The sequence below is a fragment of the Brassica napus genome (assembly GCF_020379485.1).
Source record: "Brassica napus cultivar Da-Ae chromosome C9 unlocalized genomic scaffold, Da-Ae chrC09_Random_44, whole genome shotgun sequence".
NCBI classification, from domain to species: Eukaryota; Viridiplantae; Streptophyta; class Magnoliopsida; order Brassicales; family Brassicaceae; genus Brassica; species Brassica napus.
This window is the reverse complement of record NW_026014401.1, coordinates 1-17,993: the sequence shown is the minus strand read 5'-3', so window position 1 is coordinate 17,993 and position 17,993 is coordinate 1. Positions and strand designations below refer to the sequence as shown.

Below are 17,993 nucleotides of genomic sequence, written 5' to 3'. Positions count from 1 at the left end.
AATGTCCACTACATCAGCCTACAAACATTCTCTCGATGATCGCTATAAATCTCCCCTTCAGGCCTGTTTGATTCTCTATTGTTTTATCTTTGTTAATCTGATGTTTTGGGGTCACTTTTAGGTTTGGTCAAAGACGTAGCTAATGCTTGCTGCGTAGCTGATGAAGTCAGCCATGGCGGTCGCCGAGGAAGGGAAGCACGACAGATGAGTAATTATATTTTCTATGGAGTAATTGATCAGAAATCATTATATATAAAGTATTGTTTATTAGTGTTTCAAAAAAAAAGTATTGTTTATTCACTTCAGGATGCGCCACGTCGTCGTCCACGTCATAAAATCGATTGCTATATGCTTGACACGTGTCCCCTCTCACTAAACTCATCGTTTCATTTAATCATTTCGTAAGGAGTGGGCTGTGTGTTTTGAAAATGGGTTTTGTATACAGATTGGAGCGCAATAATGATCGGCCCATTTCAGAGTGGCCCATTTCAAATCAGCCCAACTCTCCTTCTAAACACAATGTTCATTGCAAACTTCCAATCGTCGTCTCTTCCACTTCACCATCACCGTTTCTGATTTCTGCAAATGTCAACCAATTAACCTTCCTTACAAGAAAAGTCTTCAATTCATTCACCTTATTCATCTGCAACATCAACCCAACCGTTACCATTTCATCTACAAAACCGTTCTATAACTGCTCTCCAATAAAGAGAAATCAATGTCCACTACATCAACCTACATGCATTCTCTCGATGATCGCTATAAATCTTCCCTTCATGCCTGTTTGATTCTCTATTGTTTTATCTTTGTTAATCTGATGTTTGGGGTCACTTTTATAGTAGGTTTGGTCAAAGACTAGCTAATGCTTGCTGCGTAGCTGATAAATACACTAGAGGTGAGTTATTATATTTTCTGTATCTATTTATTTTAATGTACTAGAGAAAATGCGGGGCAGACAAAACGGAATATCGCTGGAAAACGCCACTACGATGATCTCTAGATTGACGGTTAGCTTTCTATTGATAACCCTTCAGATATTTACATCATCGCCTCATTGGGTAAGTATGAAAAAGATTCTACCATCTTCATTGATTAGATTAATCAAAACTCCTTTGTGTTGACCTGAGGCCTTCGTTTGGCTTACCCAGGGCCGTCCCTGCCATAAGTCCAGTGAGGCAAGAGCTTTAGGCTCAAATTTTCTTACAATTTTAGAGGCCACATTTTTTGAAAAATGATTATGGTCAAGTGGTTAAAAACATTATTTTCACTTTTGTTTGAGTTGGAGTGTGCACCTTCAATGTTATGGTTTATGTTGACTTGTATTGTTTCCTTCTTTTTTTACATGTGCGTTCCTCTCTTAGTTCGATTTTTTTTGAAACAACCTCTTTAAGTTGAAATAATTTATTTGTTATCTGTGTTTCTATTTTTTGTGTTACTTAGGATTACAAATAATAATTGTTCAAACAAACTAGTGGTTTTATATTACTAAAATATCTACTAATTATCTGATGTAACTAATCTACTATATCATTTTATATTTCAAATAGAATATATATATATATATATATATATATATATTTATTTATTATATTTATTTTATAAATATATGATATTGTATATAAATATGCTTTAGGTCACCAAATTACCGGGACGGCACTGGGCTTACCCTCTATGTCTTTAAGTTTCTTTCCAGATGATTCTACTTTCAGTATTAGTTGCTGTTTACTAAGCCTACCATATGTCCATATGATTTATTGTGACTCTCCATGAGCAGAGTTTTTGCAGATAACAAAGTCATCGAGTTAGATCCTACATTGCCAAGAGCTTACCTCTGAAAGGGGTATGTCACTACAGGAAAAACGCGTATTTATAGCATCTAATAAACGCTATGGTTGGATAGTATAGCGGAGTTAGAAACGCTATGTGTACGCCCGCAACAATAGGTCTTTGCCTTTTGATAGCGGTGTTTTGTAGCGCTATTGTATGAGAGTTTAATATAGCGTTTCTAACATGTCATCATTTCGTTTTAAAATAGCGATTAAACTATGTTATGAATCAGATATATTAATCATATTGTTGATTTATATAGCGTTTGTATTTGTTTTGGGTAGTGGTGAGGAAATGCTATTTCATTTATATCAGGAATTAATTCATAAATTTTCTGTTTTCAGAATTTTGTAATAGTTTTGGATATTTGTTTTATGAATTTTGTAAAATTTTCTGAAATGTGGAATTATTTGTAATTATTGACGAAAATTTTATAAAATTAGTAGTTTCATGGAATTTATTTTATAAATTCCAAATATTTATTAGTTGAATTGTGAAGGCCAAATACAAATATACTGAGAATTGAAGTTGATTTAATATTGCAAATTCATCGCGGTATACGTTGATACAAAATAAATTGGCGGGTAAAGTAAACAACAAATACAACTTCTTGACATTTTAAAACAGAGAATCTAAATATATGAGACAAGTTCTTCGAGTTCTTCAGGTTCTTCAAGTTCTTCAGGTTCTTCAGTTTCTTCAAGTTCTTCAAGTTCTTTAAGGTCTTTAGCATAATCTGTAAGGAGACAACAACAATAAAATTAGAAAAATAAACAGAACTGGTAAAAAACGACAGAGAAAGAAATGAAATCCGAATCTGACAGAGAAAGAAGTGAATGTACCTGTAGATCTGAATCGTCTGAGTTGGGTTCGAGAATGGAAGTTCAAAAGACCTAATAATTGTCGGAGTTGAGTTGAGTTACCGGCGGAGAGGCAAGTTACTTAACGTTTTGTAATCTGAGAGAGAATTAAAAAAATGACGACGAGTCCAAATTTTGCGGATTGATAAAGATAATATCATAAGAATTAACGGATGGGATTTGTTGTTCTACTGATTGTAGACGGGTGTGTAATTCACGCCACATCATCAATCGTGAGCAAAGTGAAGAATAATTAACGGTTTAGATAGCTCTTTGAAGCTATCTGAGCGACGGCTAGATATCTGCCACGTCAGCAATCCGAGGAAACTCTTGTTATTGGACCTCATCGTTTGTGGGTTTAATTAATGTTTATTATACATATGAAATTATGAAAATAAATTTAATAATACAAATGTTTTATATTGTCACGAATTATGATTTATAAAAAATTTAGAAAATTTATTTTGATGTATATTCGAGTTTTGTTAAAAATGAAGTTATAATGATAGAGTACCCTAAATATCTAGAGAAGTAACATGATTGTCCAATAAGTATGAACCACAAATACAAAAAAAATTATTATGTGTGTATGGTTGTCCAATAAGTAAAATTAACTTATACCAAAACAATCTAAACTCGAAATATGCCCTAACCCCTAAATAATACCCAAACCCTAAACTAACCCTACACCCTAAAACTTCAATAAGTTTGGTTATATTTTGTGGTTTACTTATATTATTTTTTTGTTAATTTTGATTGTTATGTTTTTTTCCGAATAAGATGTATTTATTTGAAATATTTTAATAATTTCTAAAATGTTAAAATAAAAGAACCTGCAACTAGTCATAAAGTACACATACCAGTTGAAATATTACAGACCAACACAAAGTTAAGAGCCGAGAAAAATCATAGGGAAAAGATGGAAAATGTCTTAGATCAATAGAGGAGAAAAAAACATTTCTTAGATAAATCTGATTTTATCATTAGGCCAAGCGACTGTGATGCCAACTGCATCCGAAATGAACTGAACTTTTGAATTTGGTCTCCACACTCCTGCATCACTAATCTTTGAAACTTCTATCCAGACCTTGCTAGCGTTGGGACCTAGTGGGACAAAATGAACACGGTCTTCTGGATCAGTAGAACATACTCGGTCTTCAGCGACAATCCGTCCATAGTTGTTACACTCGAACATGATGCACTTCTTCTTTGCATTACCATTGGTATTACTCGTCCTTTTACTTGCAGTAGTCTTGTTACTTGCAGTAGCCTAGAAGTCAAAATCAAATTTAACAATATTGATTAGAAAATATCTCACACCAACATCAAAAATATATTATAAACATAACGTGCGATGCTTACCGGTGGTGGTTTTGTAACTGACTCAGCTTGTGTAGGTATTTTCAGCAACTGAATCTTATGAACTGGCCATGCAATTTTGCATTCAAAGCATCACCCACTGTAAACATCTCCGCAGTTGGTCTCCACAAAAACGCATTGGGTTTAAGCACAGCATCGACCATCATAATTACAGCATTAGGACCCAATGGTATATTGTTCACCATTTCCTTCTGGTCAGTTGAACACATGACACCCTCAGCAATAACACAATCATTGCTATTCCAATCATAAATTTGGCATCTCTCGATTGATTCATTCCCATTTGTACCCTAAGGAGTCATGCATAAATATTTTACCTTCAAAGACTATACTACTATAAAATCAAATAAGCAAGTTAAATATAAATATTACCGAGGATCCAGAAGCTTTATTCCAGTTCTTGTAGAATTTTCATCGTCAAAATCACTTTATCAACCGGCCATGGAATTTTGACTCCCACAACATCTTCAAGCGAGAATTGGGTTTGTGTAGGCCTCCAGAGAGAAGCTTCTGTCTTTACTACACTCTTCACTATAACAGCTGCCGCATTAGGGCGAGGAGGAATGCGACCAATCTTGTATGTTGGCTCAGCAGAGCAAAATTCTTCTTCCCCGACAACAATATCTTCTACTGCATACCAGTCAAGGAGCTGACACCTAATTCCTCCTTTGCTAACATCACTTATTTCCGATTGAGAAGACCCATGATCACTACGCTTCCCAGCTAATTGACGAACTACATATTCAAGTGGTCCACCTTGCTAATCAATTCAACTTGTTTAGCCTCAAGATTTTCTACTTTTGAATCTCTAGCCTGACGGAATGCTAGCTTAGTAATGGTAACACCTCTACCCAACCCTCTAACTCTTCCACATTTGTCTTTTCCGAGTACTTGACTAACAGCATCTTCTCTAACATTATCACAAGATGTGGAGTCCATCTGACTATCAACTGACTGAATTTTTTCCTGACAATACATTAACAACTATGTGTAACCTATACAAGCCTAAACCGGAAAAAATCATATCTCAAATAATAGGGTAAAGGTAAATTCTTACAAATGTATCTGCAAATTCTGGACGCACAGGGGTCCCATCTGTATAGGTGTGTCCTACTAGCCACACCTTACTCCTTGTAACCTGTTTGGGGTCTGAACTCTTTTCTTTCTACAAGCAAAATGTAAAGGTAAATGTTTGCAGATCAACAACCAACATACATTACAATATAAAGAGAAATACCATCTCCTGAGATAGGCGAAACATTCCTTTGCGGCTTGTGGTGTGGGGTATCTGAGCCCTCCTTAGTTCTCTGTATTTGTTACTTCTTATCTAAAAAGCAAGTGAAACCACAGTTCAATGTAAGAAACCCTAATAAATTCAGAATTTACAGATGAAAGTAAACATATATAACCTGAAACGATGGGCTAGTCATGTTCTTCACCCATGTATTCCAAGTTTCAATAGATTGTATGTTGCTTGGTTTTAAGTTAAGTCTCACAGCGTTACTTTTTGCAGCACGCAACTGGGAAACAAGTCTATACTTGGAAGCCCTCCACAAACAACCCATCTGCTGGAAAACTGCATCTTTCTGCCATTCTTCTGTCAAATTAAATTTCCCCTATAACATATTTAAAAAGTTAAAATCACAAATGTTATCAGATTTTAAAATTAAGGATCTAGACAACGTTTATATACCTGAATTTCCTCCCATAGTATGTCCTCTGTCTGATCATCGAGCTGCCTCCAATCTTCACGTAGAACCGACACATGCTCCCTTACAAGTGGACCCAGGAATGATGAAAGGGTTACTGAACCAGGTCCATAATGTTTGCCAGTTGTAGTGAATTGCACATCAACCTTAACCAGAGGGTCTTTTGCCACTTTCTGCATTTTGGTCAAGCCTCTGGTTCTCTTCTTCTTTGTTATAGCAACTTCTTCCTCAACATGTTCTTCTCCAACCTGTTGCTCAACTTCTTCCTCAACATGTTCTTCTCTAACCTGTTGCTCAACTTCTTTCTCAACAGTTTGACCAACTTCTATACATTCTCTTCACCAACGTTTTTCTCCATGTCTTCACCAACGTCTTTCTCCATGTCTTCACCAACTTCTTCCTCTGTCTCTTTATCTACTACTTCATTTATCTGTCTAGTTTTTCTTTTTTTTCGTTGGCCAACCACTTTTTTGATCGCCTTTCCAATAGGAGTGACATCTATTCCTTGTTGACGCAAACTTCGACGAGGCATTCCTCCTCTAGACAGTCCTCCTCTAGACATTCCTCCTCTAGACAAGTTTTCTTGAAACTTCACCATGTTGGATCCTTGAAACCATAACAAAATCTATTTAAAACAGACTATATACATAAATAAATTCCATTAAAAACAGATTATGTACTAATCCCCTAGTAGGACTCCTTCACAGTCCTCTCTAACACAAAAACCCTCGTCATCAGAAGAATAATTCCCCAACACATCAACTGCCTCAACTGACGGTGCACCAGAAAATTCGTCCTCTGTCTCTAACTCGTGATATCCCCTCGGTGGGCGCCTCATAACAACATGCCACGGCGAAGAGTCATCTTCTCGGGAATAGAACACCTGTTTAGCTTGGGATGCAAGAATGTATGGATCTAACAGATACGAAGATTGGTTCGTTTTCAGAATTAACAATTGTAAATCCGTCTTCTTCCTTCACACCATTCCCTGTATTGGCCCAAGTACACTTGAAGAGTGGTACTTGAAACATGTGGTAATCCAACATTATTATCTCCTTGATCACACCATAGTAAACAACTACATCTCCCATCTGTCCACTATCTCGTGCACTTGACCGACACATGGTGAAGGCTTCATATGAATCCCCACTGTTCTGAGTCTTTAGCTTTACATCATCTGTGTGAAACCGATGTCCGTTAATGACATATCCCTTGTAAGACTGAGCAATAACCCTTGGCCCATACGCCAACCACCTAAGCTTCGATGAATGAGCTTCTGAGTTGGTAGGTATCTAAGAAGAACATAACAATATTAGTGAATAAACTACATGAATGAGCTTCTACGAATATAAATTCCTTGAACATGAGAATATTAGAGAATTAACCTTTTGCTTTATCCAGTGTGCAAACCTCTCGGTATGATATCTCCACAATAAAGTTTCATTTGTTTCGCATCGAACATCCTCAGATTGCAACTCTTCCATATGCATACTGTTTTCCATGAGTCATAAATTACAGTACATGTATTATAATAAAGTAGACAGTAAGGGTGAAACAAGTATGAACTTACGCAAGATATGGCTCCATAACTGATGTGTTCAACAACACATATCGATGAGATATGTCTCTTTCTTTCTCTGAAAGTGTTACTTTTATAGGCTTCCGCAATGGACGTCCTTCAAGTATGAGCTCATCAGGCTCAACTCTTCATTACGCTTTAGTGTTTCTTCAACTGGTACAGAATTCTGAAGAAACTCTAAGCAGACGGCAATGCATTCACCAGCCAAGTATCCTTCAGCCATACACGCTTCTGGCCTTGCATAATTTTAACATATGCCTTAAGTGTCTTCATGTACCTAAACATATTCAACTAAATATTAATATACAAAACACATGTCAGAAAATACGTAAGAAAAGTAACAAATAATCAATACCTCTCAAAGGGATACATCCACCGAAAGTGGACATGTCCACCCAAACGTGCCTCCCTAGCTAGATGAATGGGAAGGTGGAACATGATATCAAAAAGGCATGGAGGAAAGAAACGCTCCAATTCGCACATTGTCTCTACAAACTCAGACTCTAAGTATATTAACTTCTCTGGGTCAATAGAACGCTGGCACAATTTGTTGAAGAAGTTGAATACACGAGTAACAGCATTCCTCGTTCCCTTTGGTAGCAAACCTCTCAATGCCACAGGAAGAAGATTATGCATTAGTACATGATGATCGTGTGACTTCATACTACCAATGCTAGGAGGATTTAAAGAAACACAGTTCGAGATATTGGCACAGTAGCCATCCGTGCCTCTGAACTTAGATAACGCTTGCAGATGCTCTTTTCTTCTTTGGAGAGCCAATAAGCCGCTGGAGGCAAGTATATCCTCTTTCCTCGTGTCTCTGTGTGCAAGTTACTTCGAATTCCCATGTCTTCCAAGTCTTTTCTTTCTTTCAAGCCATCTTTTGATTTAGCACTCCCCATTAAAGTAGACAGTAAAGCATCAGAAACGTTCTTTTCCACATGCATGACATCAATGTTGTAACGTACCGGCATGTCCTAATACATTAAACTTTAAATTGTTACGTTCAAATTATATATGTTAATATAACATTATTGAAATTTATATTGACAAAATACTAACCTTCCAGTATGGTAACTCAAACAATATTGATCGTTTCTTCCAACGCCATTGATCAAAATGTTCTTCATATTCTTCCTCTGCAACCATCTCGTTTCACCCACTTCAATTCGTTTTCGTTTTTTTTTCCTTAGGCAACGGTCTCCCAAACTCATTCTTGAAATTCTTAAGAATCTCACATATCTCATGTCCCGTTTGAATCCTATTTACAGTTCCATTCTCCACCTATTCAAACCATCCCTTGCGGCTCCTGTATGGATGACCTGGTCTGAGTCGTCTTCTATTGCCCATATACACATATTTCCGACTGAACTTCAACATCTACTATGTGTATCCTTACCACATACGTTGCATGCTTGTTTCCCTTTCACTTTACATCTAGAAAGAACCCCTAACGCTGGATAATCCGTGATAGTCCACATCAGCAAAGCTCTAAGTCTGAATGTCTCTTCAGAAATGAGTCATATACGTCTATACCTTCACTCCACAAATCCTTTAAATCATCTATCAGTGGTGCCAGATATACGTCAATGTTGTTGCTCGGTGCAGTTGGACCAGGGATGAGCATGGTGAGCATTATATTCTCTGCCTTCATACACATAGTTGGAGGCATGTTGTAGTTCACTAACATCACTGGCCATGTACTGTGATTAGTACTCTGAATAGAGAAAGGATTCATACCATCTGTAGACAGGCCAAGTCGAAGGTTTCTCGGTTCAGCAGCAAAATCTGGCCATTTATCATTTCCTTGAGCCCAAGTCAATGAATGCACTGGGTGTCGCAATGTACCATCTACTCTAGCATTGCTGAAATGCCAACGCGATTCTTCAGCCATCCTTTTTGATCTAAACATCCTTTTCAATCTCTCCTTGATCGGAAAATACCTTAGGACCTTCACTGGAATCCCCTGCTTCTCCTCACCAGTGTGTTTATCAGTTTCCCATCTGGATGCACTACATCTTGGGCAGATTTCCATCTTCTCATATTGTTTCCGATAAAGGATACAATCATTCTTGCATGCGTGGATCATATCATAGCCAAACCCAAAAATCTTCAAAAACTTCTTCATCTCATCTGTGGACTTTGGAAGCACATTATCCTGAGGAAGAAAATCATGAACCAATGTCAAAAGCTGATCAAAGTGGTTCGCTGACATCCCACTCTTCACTTTAATGCGGTAGAGGCCCATGATTGCAGAAACCTTAGTGTGATTGGGACTCCTTGTGTATAAAGGAGTTTCAGCATCCTTTAATTTCTTCATAAACTCTGAATCTTCATTAGTTTCAGAACCCTCAAACTGGCCTCAATGTGCTCTGATCGCTGTTCACTTCCTTCTTTTCAAATGCTGTCCTAATCAACTCATAAGCCTCTGATTCAGAATTCTGAAAATCACCCCGGTTAGTATTCCTTACGTCCCAATGCTTACTCCAACTTGCATTTCTCTTGTACTTAAGATCCATCCCTCTAATAACTAAATGCTCTAATACTGTTTCACTAACTTGGTGGCAAACATTCGGGCAATCTATGCAAGGACATAGAATCTCTACATGATTACCCAACAACCTCGCTGATTCTGTCACAAATTGTTTTGCTCCTTCCTCATACTCAAGGTTAGCTCGTAAGTACATACAAATTATCAACATGAGATGTCAACATAAATAATCAACTCATTTCTATTACTTAATGAAATATGGAACATATTCATACCTTGGTAGCCAAACCCATGCCTTTTCCATTTCCAAAATAACACCACAGCTACACACAATTTATACAAATTTTTATGACAAAACAACGAAGAATATATCAAACCACAACGAAGACAAACTAAAAACCAAACAAAAGAAGAACAGAAGCTTACACGCTAACAGAATCTGCAGCAGAAGAAGAAGCAACATAGAATCAGAATCTGCAAAAACGAAGAAATTCAAAAGTACCTCGATCTCAGACATTCACGCAACAGACTACCTCAGCAGACTAACGCTCATATCACAGTCAACCATTCATAATCAGTAAAACAAAGTTATTCAGACTGAATATTATGAACAAAACAATCATAATCAGTATCAACATATCTCATTACTAAATTATATGAATATATTAAGTATACCTTTAGATTCCAAACCCATAGCCTAATCCATTCTTCTAGAATATACCTATTACACCAAACTATCAATTATTATAGAACAAATACATAGCTGAATTACAAGTTAACATATAATCAGATAATTCTCAAAGATCTGAGTTAGACAGAACACATCAATAAATAAACAGAAGAGAGATCAGAAGCAGTGACAAAGAATCGAAAGAATCAGAGTCGAGAGTTAAGAAGTATAGATACCTAGAACATGAGAAAGAGAAATGTGAATGAGCTTAGGGAAGAGATATATTCAGTATTCTGATCAAAAGGTATCAAGATAATTGAACAGTAAAGTTCAAGAATCTGCAATAAAAAAACAAGATTGATCATTTATGGCTATGAAATCATTGCTCAAATTCGCAATCGAAATACGATGTTGACTCAAAACCTTCAAATCAAATATTTGAATTTTACCTTTAATTGCTGTCAATTTTGAGCACCTCAATTTGATTTTAACGATGAACTAAAGATGAATCAGAGATCAAACTGATAAATGAGACAAATCGATAAGCTGGAATGAGTGTGGATCGATTTGATAGAATTTGGATGAGTATTGAAGATCGAAATGAAATCGAGGGAGTGTTAGAGAGAAAAAGGAATCGGGAGGTCGGGAGAGAAAAGAGATTGGGCAAAAGGTATCTTTTTTGACTAATTTATTTTTTATTTTTATTTTTTTATAGCAGTATTGCCAAATTTCGCGGTTTCCATCTTTATAACGTTTTTTCGCCTAAGATGTACGCGCTAGATTGTATGTTTTCCCGCCCCAGATATTATAGCGTTATCATTGATCAAACGATGTAAAAATTACGGAAGCGTCAACCATAGCACTTAACGAAAAACACTATCTATAATGGCTATGAATACTCATTTTCAGTAGTGTGTCAATTGTCTCTCTGAATTAAATTTGATGATAATATATTAAAGATGATTAGAATCATGATATATCTTCTCACACTATTATGTATTTGCAGTACTGAAGCTAGAATAATATTCTACTGCTAAAGCAACACCAAATGATACCAATTTTAAGAGGATGATAGATGAATTCAATCTTCGCATTGCAGAAATTTCATCAGTCAATTTCATAGGCTTAGCTTTTTTTTTTTTTTTTGACACACAACTTCCATTAATTCAAACGTACTTAAACAGAGTTTTTTGCTGCCATAATGGTCAGCTCCGATGATAAAACATTCTTTGCCAATCCATCCGCAACACTGTTTCTCTCACGCGAGATCCAGGTAAACGAAATGGATTCAAAGGAGGATGCAATAGAGTAAATGTCAGCTAAAATACCATACAAACCAACCAGTGGGGAGCGCAAATTTATGGCTTAATCAAGATAGCCGAATCAGATTCACATCTGAGCTTTGACAGGCAATTTCTCTGCATTTCAGAAGAGCTTCCCTCATAGCCAATCCTTCTGCTGCAAGTGGAGACTCTACGTGATGCACTGTGGTCGCGAATGAAAGTCTCTCTCTTGGCGTCTAGTTGTCCAACCTAGCCCTGCAATTTTTAAGGTTTCGCTCCAAGCCGCGTCGGTTCTCACCAAGGCGCATTCCGGTTGCAAGGGAGGTCTAGTTGGTATCACTTACTTTGCATTTTTCACCTGATCTTGGCACGAGATCCATTCTTGGGCGCAGGCAGATGCTCTGGAAATAGTTTCTTCCACAGTGATGATTTTCCCTTCAAATACGAGCTTATTCTGAGCTAACCATAGCTGCCATGTGATCCAAGGAGCCAAAGCTCCTGTGAGAAACTCCAGTTGGTGGCAAACTCTTTCTTGAGCATAAGCTACTCCAGTTGCTCCTTAAATCTATGGATCCACTGTACTCAATGCTTGGGGAGACAGGGGCTGATTTCCAAACTGTCTAGCATAGGAGCAATGAAAGAGCAGATGATCAATAGATTCAGGCATATACATCGTTTGCATTGTCCATCAGTGTTGATTCCCCTGGCTTTGAGAGCTTCGCTAACGGGTAATGCTCCATGAAGAGCTTTCCAGATGAACAATTTGATCTTCGGTGTTGTTTGAAGCTTCCAAACACTCTTCTTCCAATCGAAAGAACCATCCTCTATACTCCATGCATCCTCTACACTTCGAGAGGAAAGGACTGCTTTGTATCTGGTTTTTGTCGAATAATCTCCTGTATCCGTGCTCAGCCAAGAGAGTTTATCCGGAGCCCCGGTTAAACTTGGCTTAATGGCTAGGATCCTCTGTTCCTCGAAAGGAAGCACTCGCTGGATCATATCAATATCCCACTCATTTCGGTCCGGGAGCATGAGATCCGACACTGTGAGCTGGGAGAATTCTCTCGGTGGTGGCCCCATAGGTCTCAGCTGTGTGGAGCAACTGAGCCATGGTTTTTCCAGATGTTGATGCTGAAGCCATTGCCTACTTCCCAGCCTGCAGAGTTGATGATGATATCGCGACCAATTAGAATCCCCCTCCATCCATGGGAGATTGCCGTTTTCTCTGAGCATTCTAAGAAGCTTTCGGAGTTGCAATACTTCCCAAACAGGACTCGCCAAGTAGGGAGTCGGGACGATTGATGAGCCTCCAACTTAATTTTGCAAGGAACGCTTCATTAAAGCTCTGAATGTCTCTGAAGTTTAAACCTCCACTTTCCTTGGGTTGCACCAGCTTAGACCAAGCAATCCATGCCATCTTCTTGTCTCCCATGTTCGTGTCCACCAGAAGCGTGTTAACGCTGATTGAATTCTCTGACACAGAGATATCGGAAGTTGGAAACAAGACATAGCGTGTGACGGAATGGGGGATAACACACTTGTGAGCATAGTCATCTTCCCGGCTGTCGATAAGAAACGGTTTGACCACCCGCAGGCCTTTTGCTTTATGCGGTCCACTAATGATGAGAATAAGTCTCTCTTTTCCTTCCGAGCAGCTCTGGAAGCCCAAGATATTTTCCGATACCTCCCTCTTCTGGATCGAGAGAGCGTCTTTGACAGCCGTTTTAGAGCTACCGGGGCGTGTCTAGAGAAATTGATCGACGATTTTTCAGTGTTGATTGACTGTCCGGAAGCCTCTTCATAGCGCTTCAATAACCGGCATAGAGCCTCTCCACTTTCCTTGCTTGCTCGAAGGAAGAACATTGTGTCGTCGGCGAAGAGGAGATGGTTGAGACGAGGACACCCTCGTGCTACACGGACTCCTTTAAGGGTTTCGTCCTCTTGCGCTTTGTTACATAGACCCGAGAGAACCTCACTACACATAATGAAGATGTATGGTGAGAGAGGGTCTCCTTGACGGATACCTCTACTCGGTGTGACTCTTCCTCTAGGCGAGCCGTTAATGAAGAAGGAGTAAGTAACTGTAGAGACACACTGCATGATCCAGTTAATCCACTTCGGATGAAAGCCGAAGCGCTGTAATACCAATTTGATGAAGTCCCATTCGAGCCTATAATAGGCTTTACTCATATCGGTTTTACCGCCATAGCCACTCTCTTCTCTGCCATACTAGAAAAAAATTCTCAGTATTTTTTTTTTATCTCTGTCCAGGGAAAGAGAAAGATTTGGTTCAACAGATGCCGCCAACATATTTGTTCATCCTTCTTTTCGCTTCGGTACTTCCACAACACATATTTTAGAACTGTTAGTTTTTTTTCTCTCCACAGGTCTCATTCATGTTCTGTCTATTTGGCAATTAAACTTACTGAAGAAGAAGTTGCAAGCGATAAGAAAAGTTGCTTCTTCTCCCGGAAACAAGTAAACATCACCTCCTATCTGAAAATGTTCCATTGTTTCTTCGACTTCGGATCAATTTTCAGGACGTTTTAACACTTCCGCTGAAAAATTTAAGGTTAGGTTGATGTGTTCGTATGGCAAGAAACACAATGAAAATTTTCACGAACAAAAAGATGACGGAAGAAACGCTGACACCAAAGAAGTTGCTTATTCTAGCTCTTCAGGAAGCTGAGAGAAATGGAATAACATATATATTATCTGCCTTTACCGTGAGTACACTTATAGCTTCAACTCAAGCACTTTGATTAGCATTCCAGAATTAGTTTTGGGCTTTATGTTAACTGCTATTGGTTACAGGTGTGGAGGATGAGGACCATACTTCTCGGGTAGGTTCTTACATTACTACTAAACAATTTTCTATTAAAGCTGAAAACCTTTTTTTGGCTTAACAATATGAACCGTTGTTAAAAAAAAAAAGGCTTAACAATATGAACCTTTGTGCCCACATATGTGAAAATAACTACTGTCCAACCCCTTCTTTTGCTTAGTCATGTGTTCTCCAAAGTACAAAGTTGTGAATTGACGTTCTCATTATCGGGGAGATACGCCATACATGTTCCATCTATCTATTATGCTTCCGTCGTGGCATTAGTTATTTTTTTCCATGATCAGGTGGCTAAGCATTGATGCTTTTTGATCAGGTGGCTAAGCATTGATGCGTACTGCAGGTTTCAACTTAATCACTTTGGTTTACCCCAAAAGAGAGGTACTAACTTAATTTTTTCGATGAGTGTTATTATCATTAAGCCTTACGCTACAGCTCAGACTCATCGAATATGCTTCTCTGTTTTACAAGTACTACACTGTGCTCTTTGGTGTCTGAAGGAAAGAAGAAATCTGCTCTTTGGTGTCTGAAGGAAAGAAATCTGCTCTCAGGTATATATTTAATATATGGGTTTCCGTTGCCATTTAAAATAGAATTCATATAGTTTTAAGCACACAACGCATATGCTAATTTGAAAGGTTCATCGCAATTGAACTCTATAATGTCTGAGAGGTGTATACTCTATGTACAGTACTTATCAAGTTCTTCTCAAATCAGTGTATTCACATTAAAAACAACGCTAATGTAAATAGTCACCACTATCTGGAGTAGAGATTCCTACACATTGATCTTAATTGATTGAAATTCAGTTCAGCGCATTCATTTCTTTTTTGAAATTGACCATTGCAGCTCTTTGCAACTAAACCATGACTTGAACCCCTCTAACCATCGACTGTTCTCCCTTTTTGTGACTAATCGACTGTTCTATAAAGAACGCTGACTTTAACATTTTAACAATTATGTCACTTGTGAGATTACCGGGACAATATTGACTGCCTCACTCCACCAGAAATCTAATGTTCCTCCAATCTGTGAAACAAAACAACCCATCTTCGTAAGTAATCATGTTGAGCATGCATCCTGAACTAAGAAAATGTTGTTTTTTGTGCAACATTAGTTTTCTACCTAGTTAACTTCATTTGGTAATAAATGTCTTTTTAAAAAAAAACTCTCGCAATTTACCCTGTAAATATTATATGTTTGGAACCAAGTGTTGTCCAAGTTTAGTCCTCAAAAAAAAAAAAAAAAAAAAAAAAAAAAGAAAAACAAAAAAACAAAAAAAAAAAAAAAAAAAAAAAACAAAACAACAAAAAAAAAAAAAAAAAAAAAAATAAAAAAAACAAAAAAAAAAAAAAAAAAAAAAACAAAAAAAAAAAACAAAACAAAAAAATAAAAAAAAAAAGAAAAACAAAAAAAAAAAAAAAAAAAAAAGAAGAAGAAACAAAAAAAAAACACTAAAAGAAAATATGAAAAAAAAAAAAAAAATCAAAAAAACACAAAAAAAAAAAAAAAATTGGACCACAACCAAAAAAAAAACCATAAACATAAAACAAAAAAAAAAAAAAAAAAACAAAAAAAAAAAAAACAACAAACAAAAAAACAAAAAAAAAAAAAACGTAAAAAAACAAAAAAAAAAAATAGGTTGTAAAATGGGGGGGGGGGGGGGGGGTTTGGATTTTTTTTTGGGGGGGGGGGGGGGGGGGGGGGGGGTTTATCAAAAATAATTAAATTCTGGGGGGGGGGGGGGATTTATAAAAATTGGGGGGTTTAAAAAATAATAACTTTTGGGAAAGTTTTAGGGGGGTTAAGTCATACACCTTTTTTTTTTACAAAATTTTTTTTAAGGGTTTTTTGAAAATGGTTTTTTTTTTTTAATAAAAGGGGCATTATTTTACTTAAAACAATGAATATATAAGTTAAATACTTATTATGATTATAAAATATATAATAAACACAAACAGTACACCTACCCACACAAAAAAAATAATATATGTATCAATAAATAAAAAAACAAAAATAATAATACAAATGAACCAATACAACCACACCGCGCCACCCGGTCCGGCCCTAGAATAATATAAATATATATATAAATTTACAGTTTGTGTTTTTTAAAAGAGATGATAAATATGAGAATACCTAAAGAAGAGAAACTAATGCTACATTATGCAACAAAAGCCAAAAACATTTGTTTACTTTTTCAAATAAGAAAATTAAAAAATTTTACAAAAATCAAAATAATGTATGAAGTTTAACAAAAACAATAAAAACTAAAGTTTGGAAAAGATAAAGAAAAAAAAAAACTAATCCTTCCAAATGGCTGAAATTTTTGGAAATAAAAATAAAAAAATCAATGAAGCTTATGAATAGAATGTGTATAATCAAAACAGTATTTTTTACTAAAAATGAAAATATAAAATAAGTTTTGGATCTCATAATTTTGGACCGAAAAAGAATCTAAATTCCCTAAACAATTAAAATAGATGCATTAATTCCTGAATATTGTTATCAAGGATTATGTGAAAAAAAACACAAGTTAGAAGTCTACAAACATTACAAAAGAGAGTAATTGTAAAATTAAATTATTATTTAATGGTAAAAATAAACTAAATGAGATATACGGATTACTTTTAACACTGGTTTTAATCAAAACTAATATCTTAACTATAGTTAGATTCTCAAATATTATTCTGTTTATAATAAAAAAATAGTTATTAAATAATAAAAAACTTTGTAGAAGTTTAAAAAAATCAATCATACACCATTTGTACCAAATTGTTTTAATTATTGTATGAAAATGTGTTTTTTAATAAAGATTCAATTTAATTTTACTTAAAACAATGAATATATAAATTAGCTATACTTATTATGATTATAAAAAATATATAATGAACCAGAAAGTACACTACAACAAAATTAAATAATTGTATGTATAAAATAATTAAAAAACATTAAAATAATAAGAAAGATACCAATTGAAATGACAATCCGAGGCGTAGCGCGGGTCCGGGCCCTAGTACAGATTATATATATATAATATATATATATTCTACAAGTTTGTGTTGTTTTAGATGGGATTTAATGATGTTTTTAACTTAGAACATAAGAAATGATATGCTTAAAATGTTATGTGAAAAGTTAAAAATTTGTTTAGTTTTCATAATAAGATTAAATTAACTATTAATATTTTCCACAACCCAAATTGCATCATAGGGAAAATCTAACACTAAAAACCTATAATTATGGTCACTAAACCGATGGGTGTCCACATAGATATAAGCTTGCCATTAACATGTACCCATGTTGGAAGCTTTGGGGAGTGTCTTTGCAAATGGCATATTTCTAACTATGG

The 17,993-nt window shown here is 36.1% G+C and overlaps 3 protein-coding genes across 4 annotated transcripts; all 3 read right to left on the bottom strand.

Annotated features, from left to right (window-relative positions):
* Positions 1-4,498: 4,498 nt before the first annotated feature.
* Positions 4,499-7,514, bottom strand: LOC125595106. Of its 2 annotated transcripts, XM_048771044.1 has the most exons (6): positions 7,347-7,514; positions 5,761-6,382; positions 5,477-5,683; positions 5,305-5,394; positions 5,125-5,232; positions 4,499-5,033 (listed from the first exon to the last, which is right to left on the bottom strand). In XM_048771044.1, exons 2-6 carry the CDS (start codon positions 5,953-5,955, stop codon positions 4,803-4,805), a joined length of 831 nt encoding a protein of 276 aa, XP_048627001.1. In that variant the 5' UTR covers positions 5,956-6,382; positions 7,347-7,514; the 3' UTR covers positions 4,499-4,802. The 2 variants fall into 2 exon arrangements, with proteins under 2 accessions (XP_048627001.1, XP_048627000.1); XM_048771043.1 differs by lacking the exon at positions 7,347-7,514 and having other exon boundaries at positions 5,761-6,597.
* On the bottom strand, positions 6,598-7,399 carry LOC125595107. Its single transcript, XM_048771045.1, has 2 exons — positions 7,162-7,399; positions 6,598-7,068 (listed from the first exon to the last, which is right to left on the bottom strand). Exons 1-2 carry the CDS (start codon positions 7,276-7,278, stop codon positions 6,664-6,666), a joined length of 522 nt encoding a protein of 173 aa, XP_048627002.1. The 5' UTR covers positions 7,279-7,399; the 3' UTR covers positions 6,598-6,663.
* Positions 7,515-12,381: 4,867 nt separating the features above from the next.
* Positions 12,382-13,989, bottom strand: LOC125595105. The gene is made up of 3 exons (XM_048771042.1): positions 13,338-13,989; positions 13,168-13,272; positions 12,382-13,112 (listed from the first exon to the last, which is right to left on the bottom strand). The coding sequence occupies exons 1-3, from the start codon at positions 13,987-13,989 to the stop codon at positions 12,382-12,384; spliced, it is 1,488 nt and encodes a 495-aa protein (XP_048626999.1).
* Between the last annotated feature and the right edge of the window lie 4,004 nt (positions 13,990-17,993).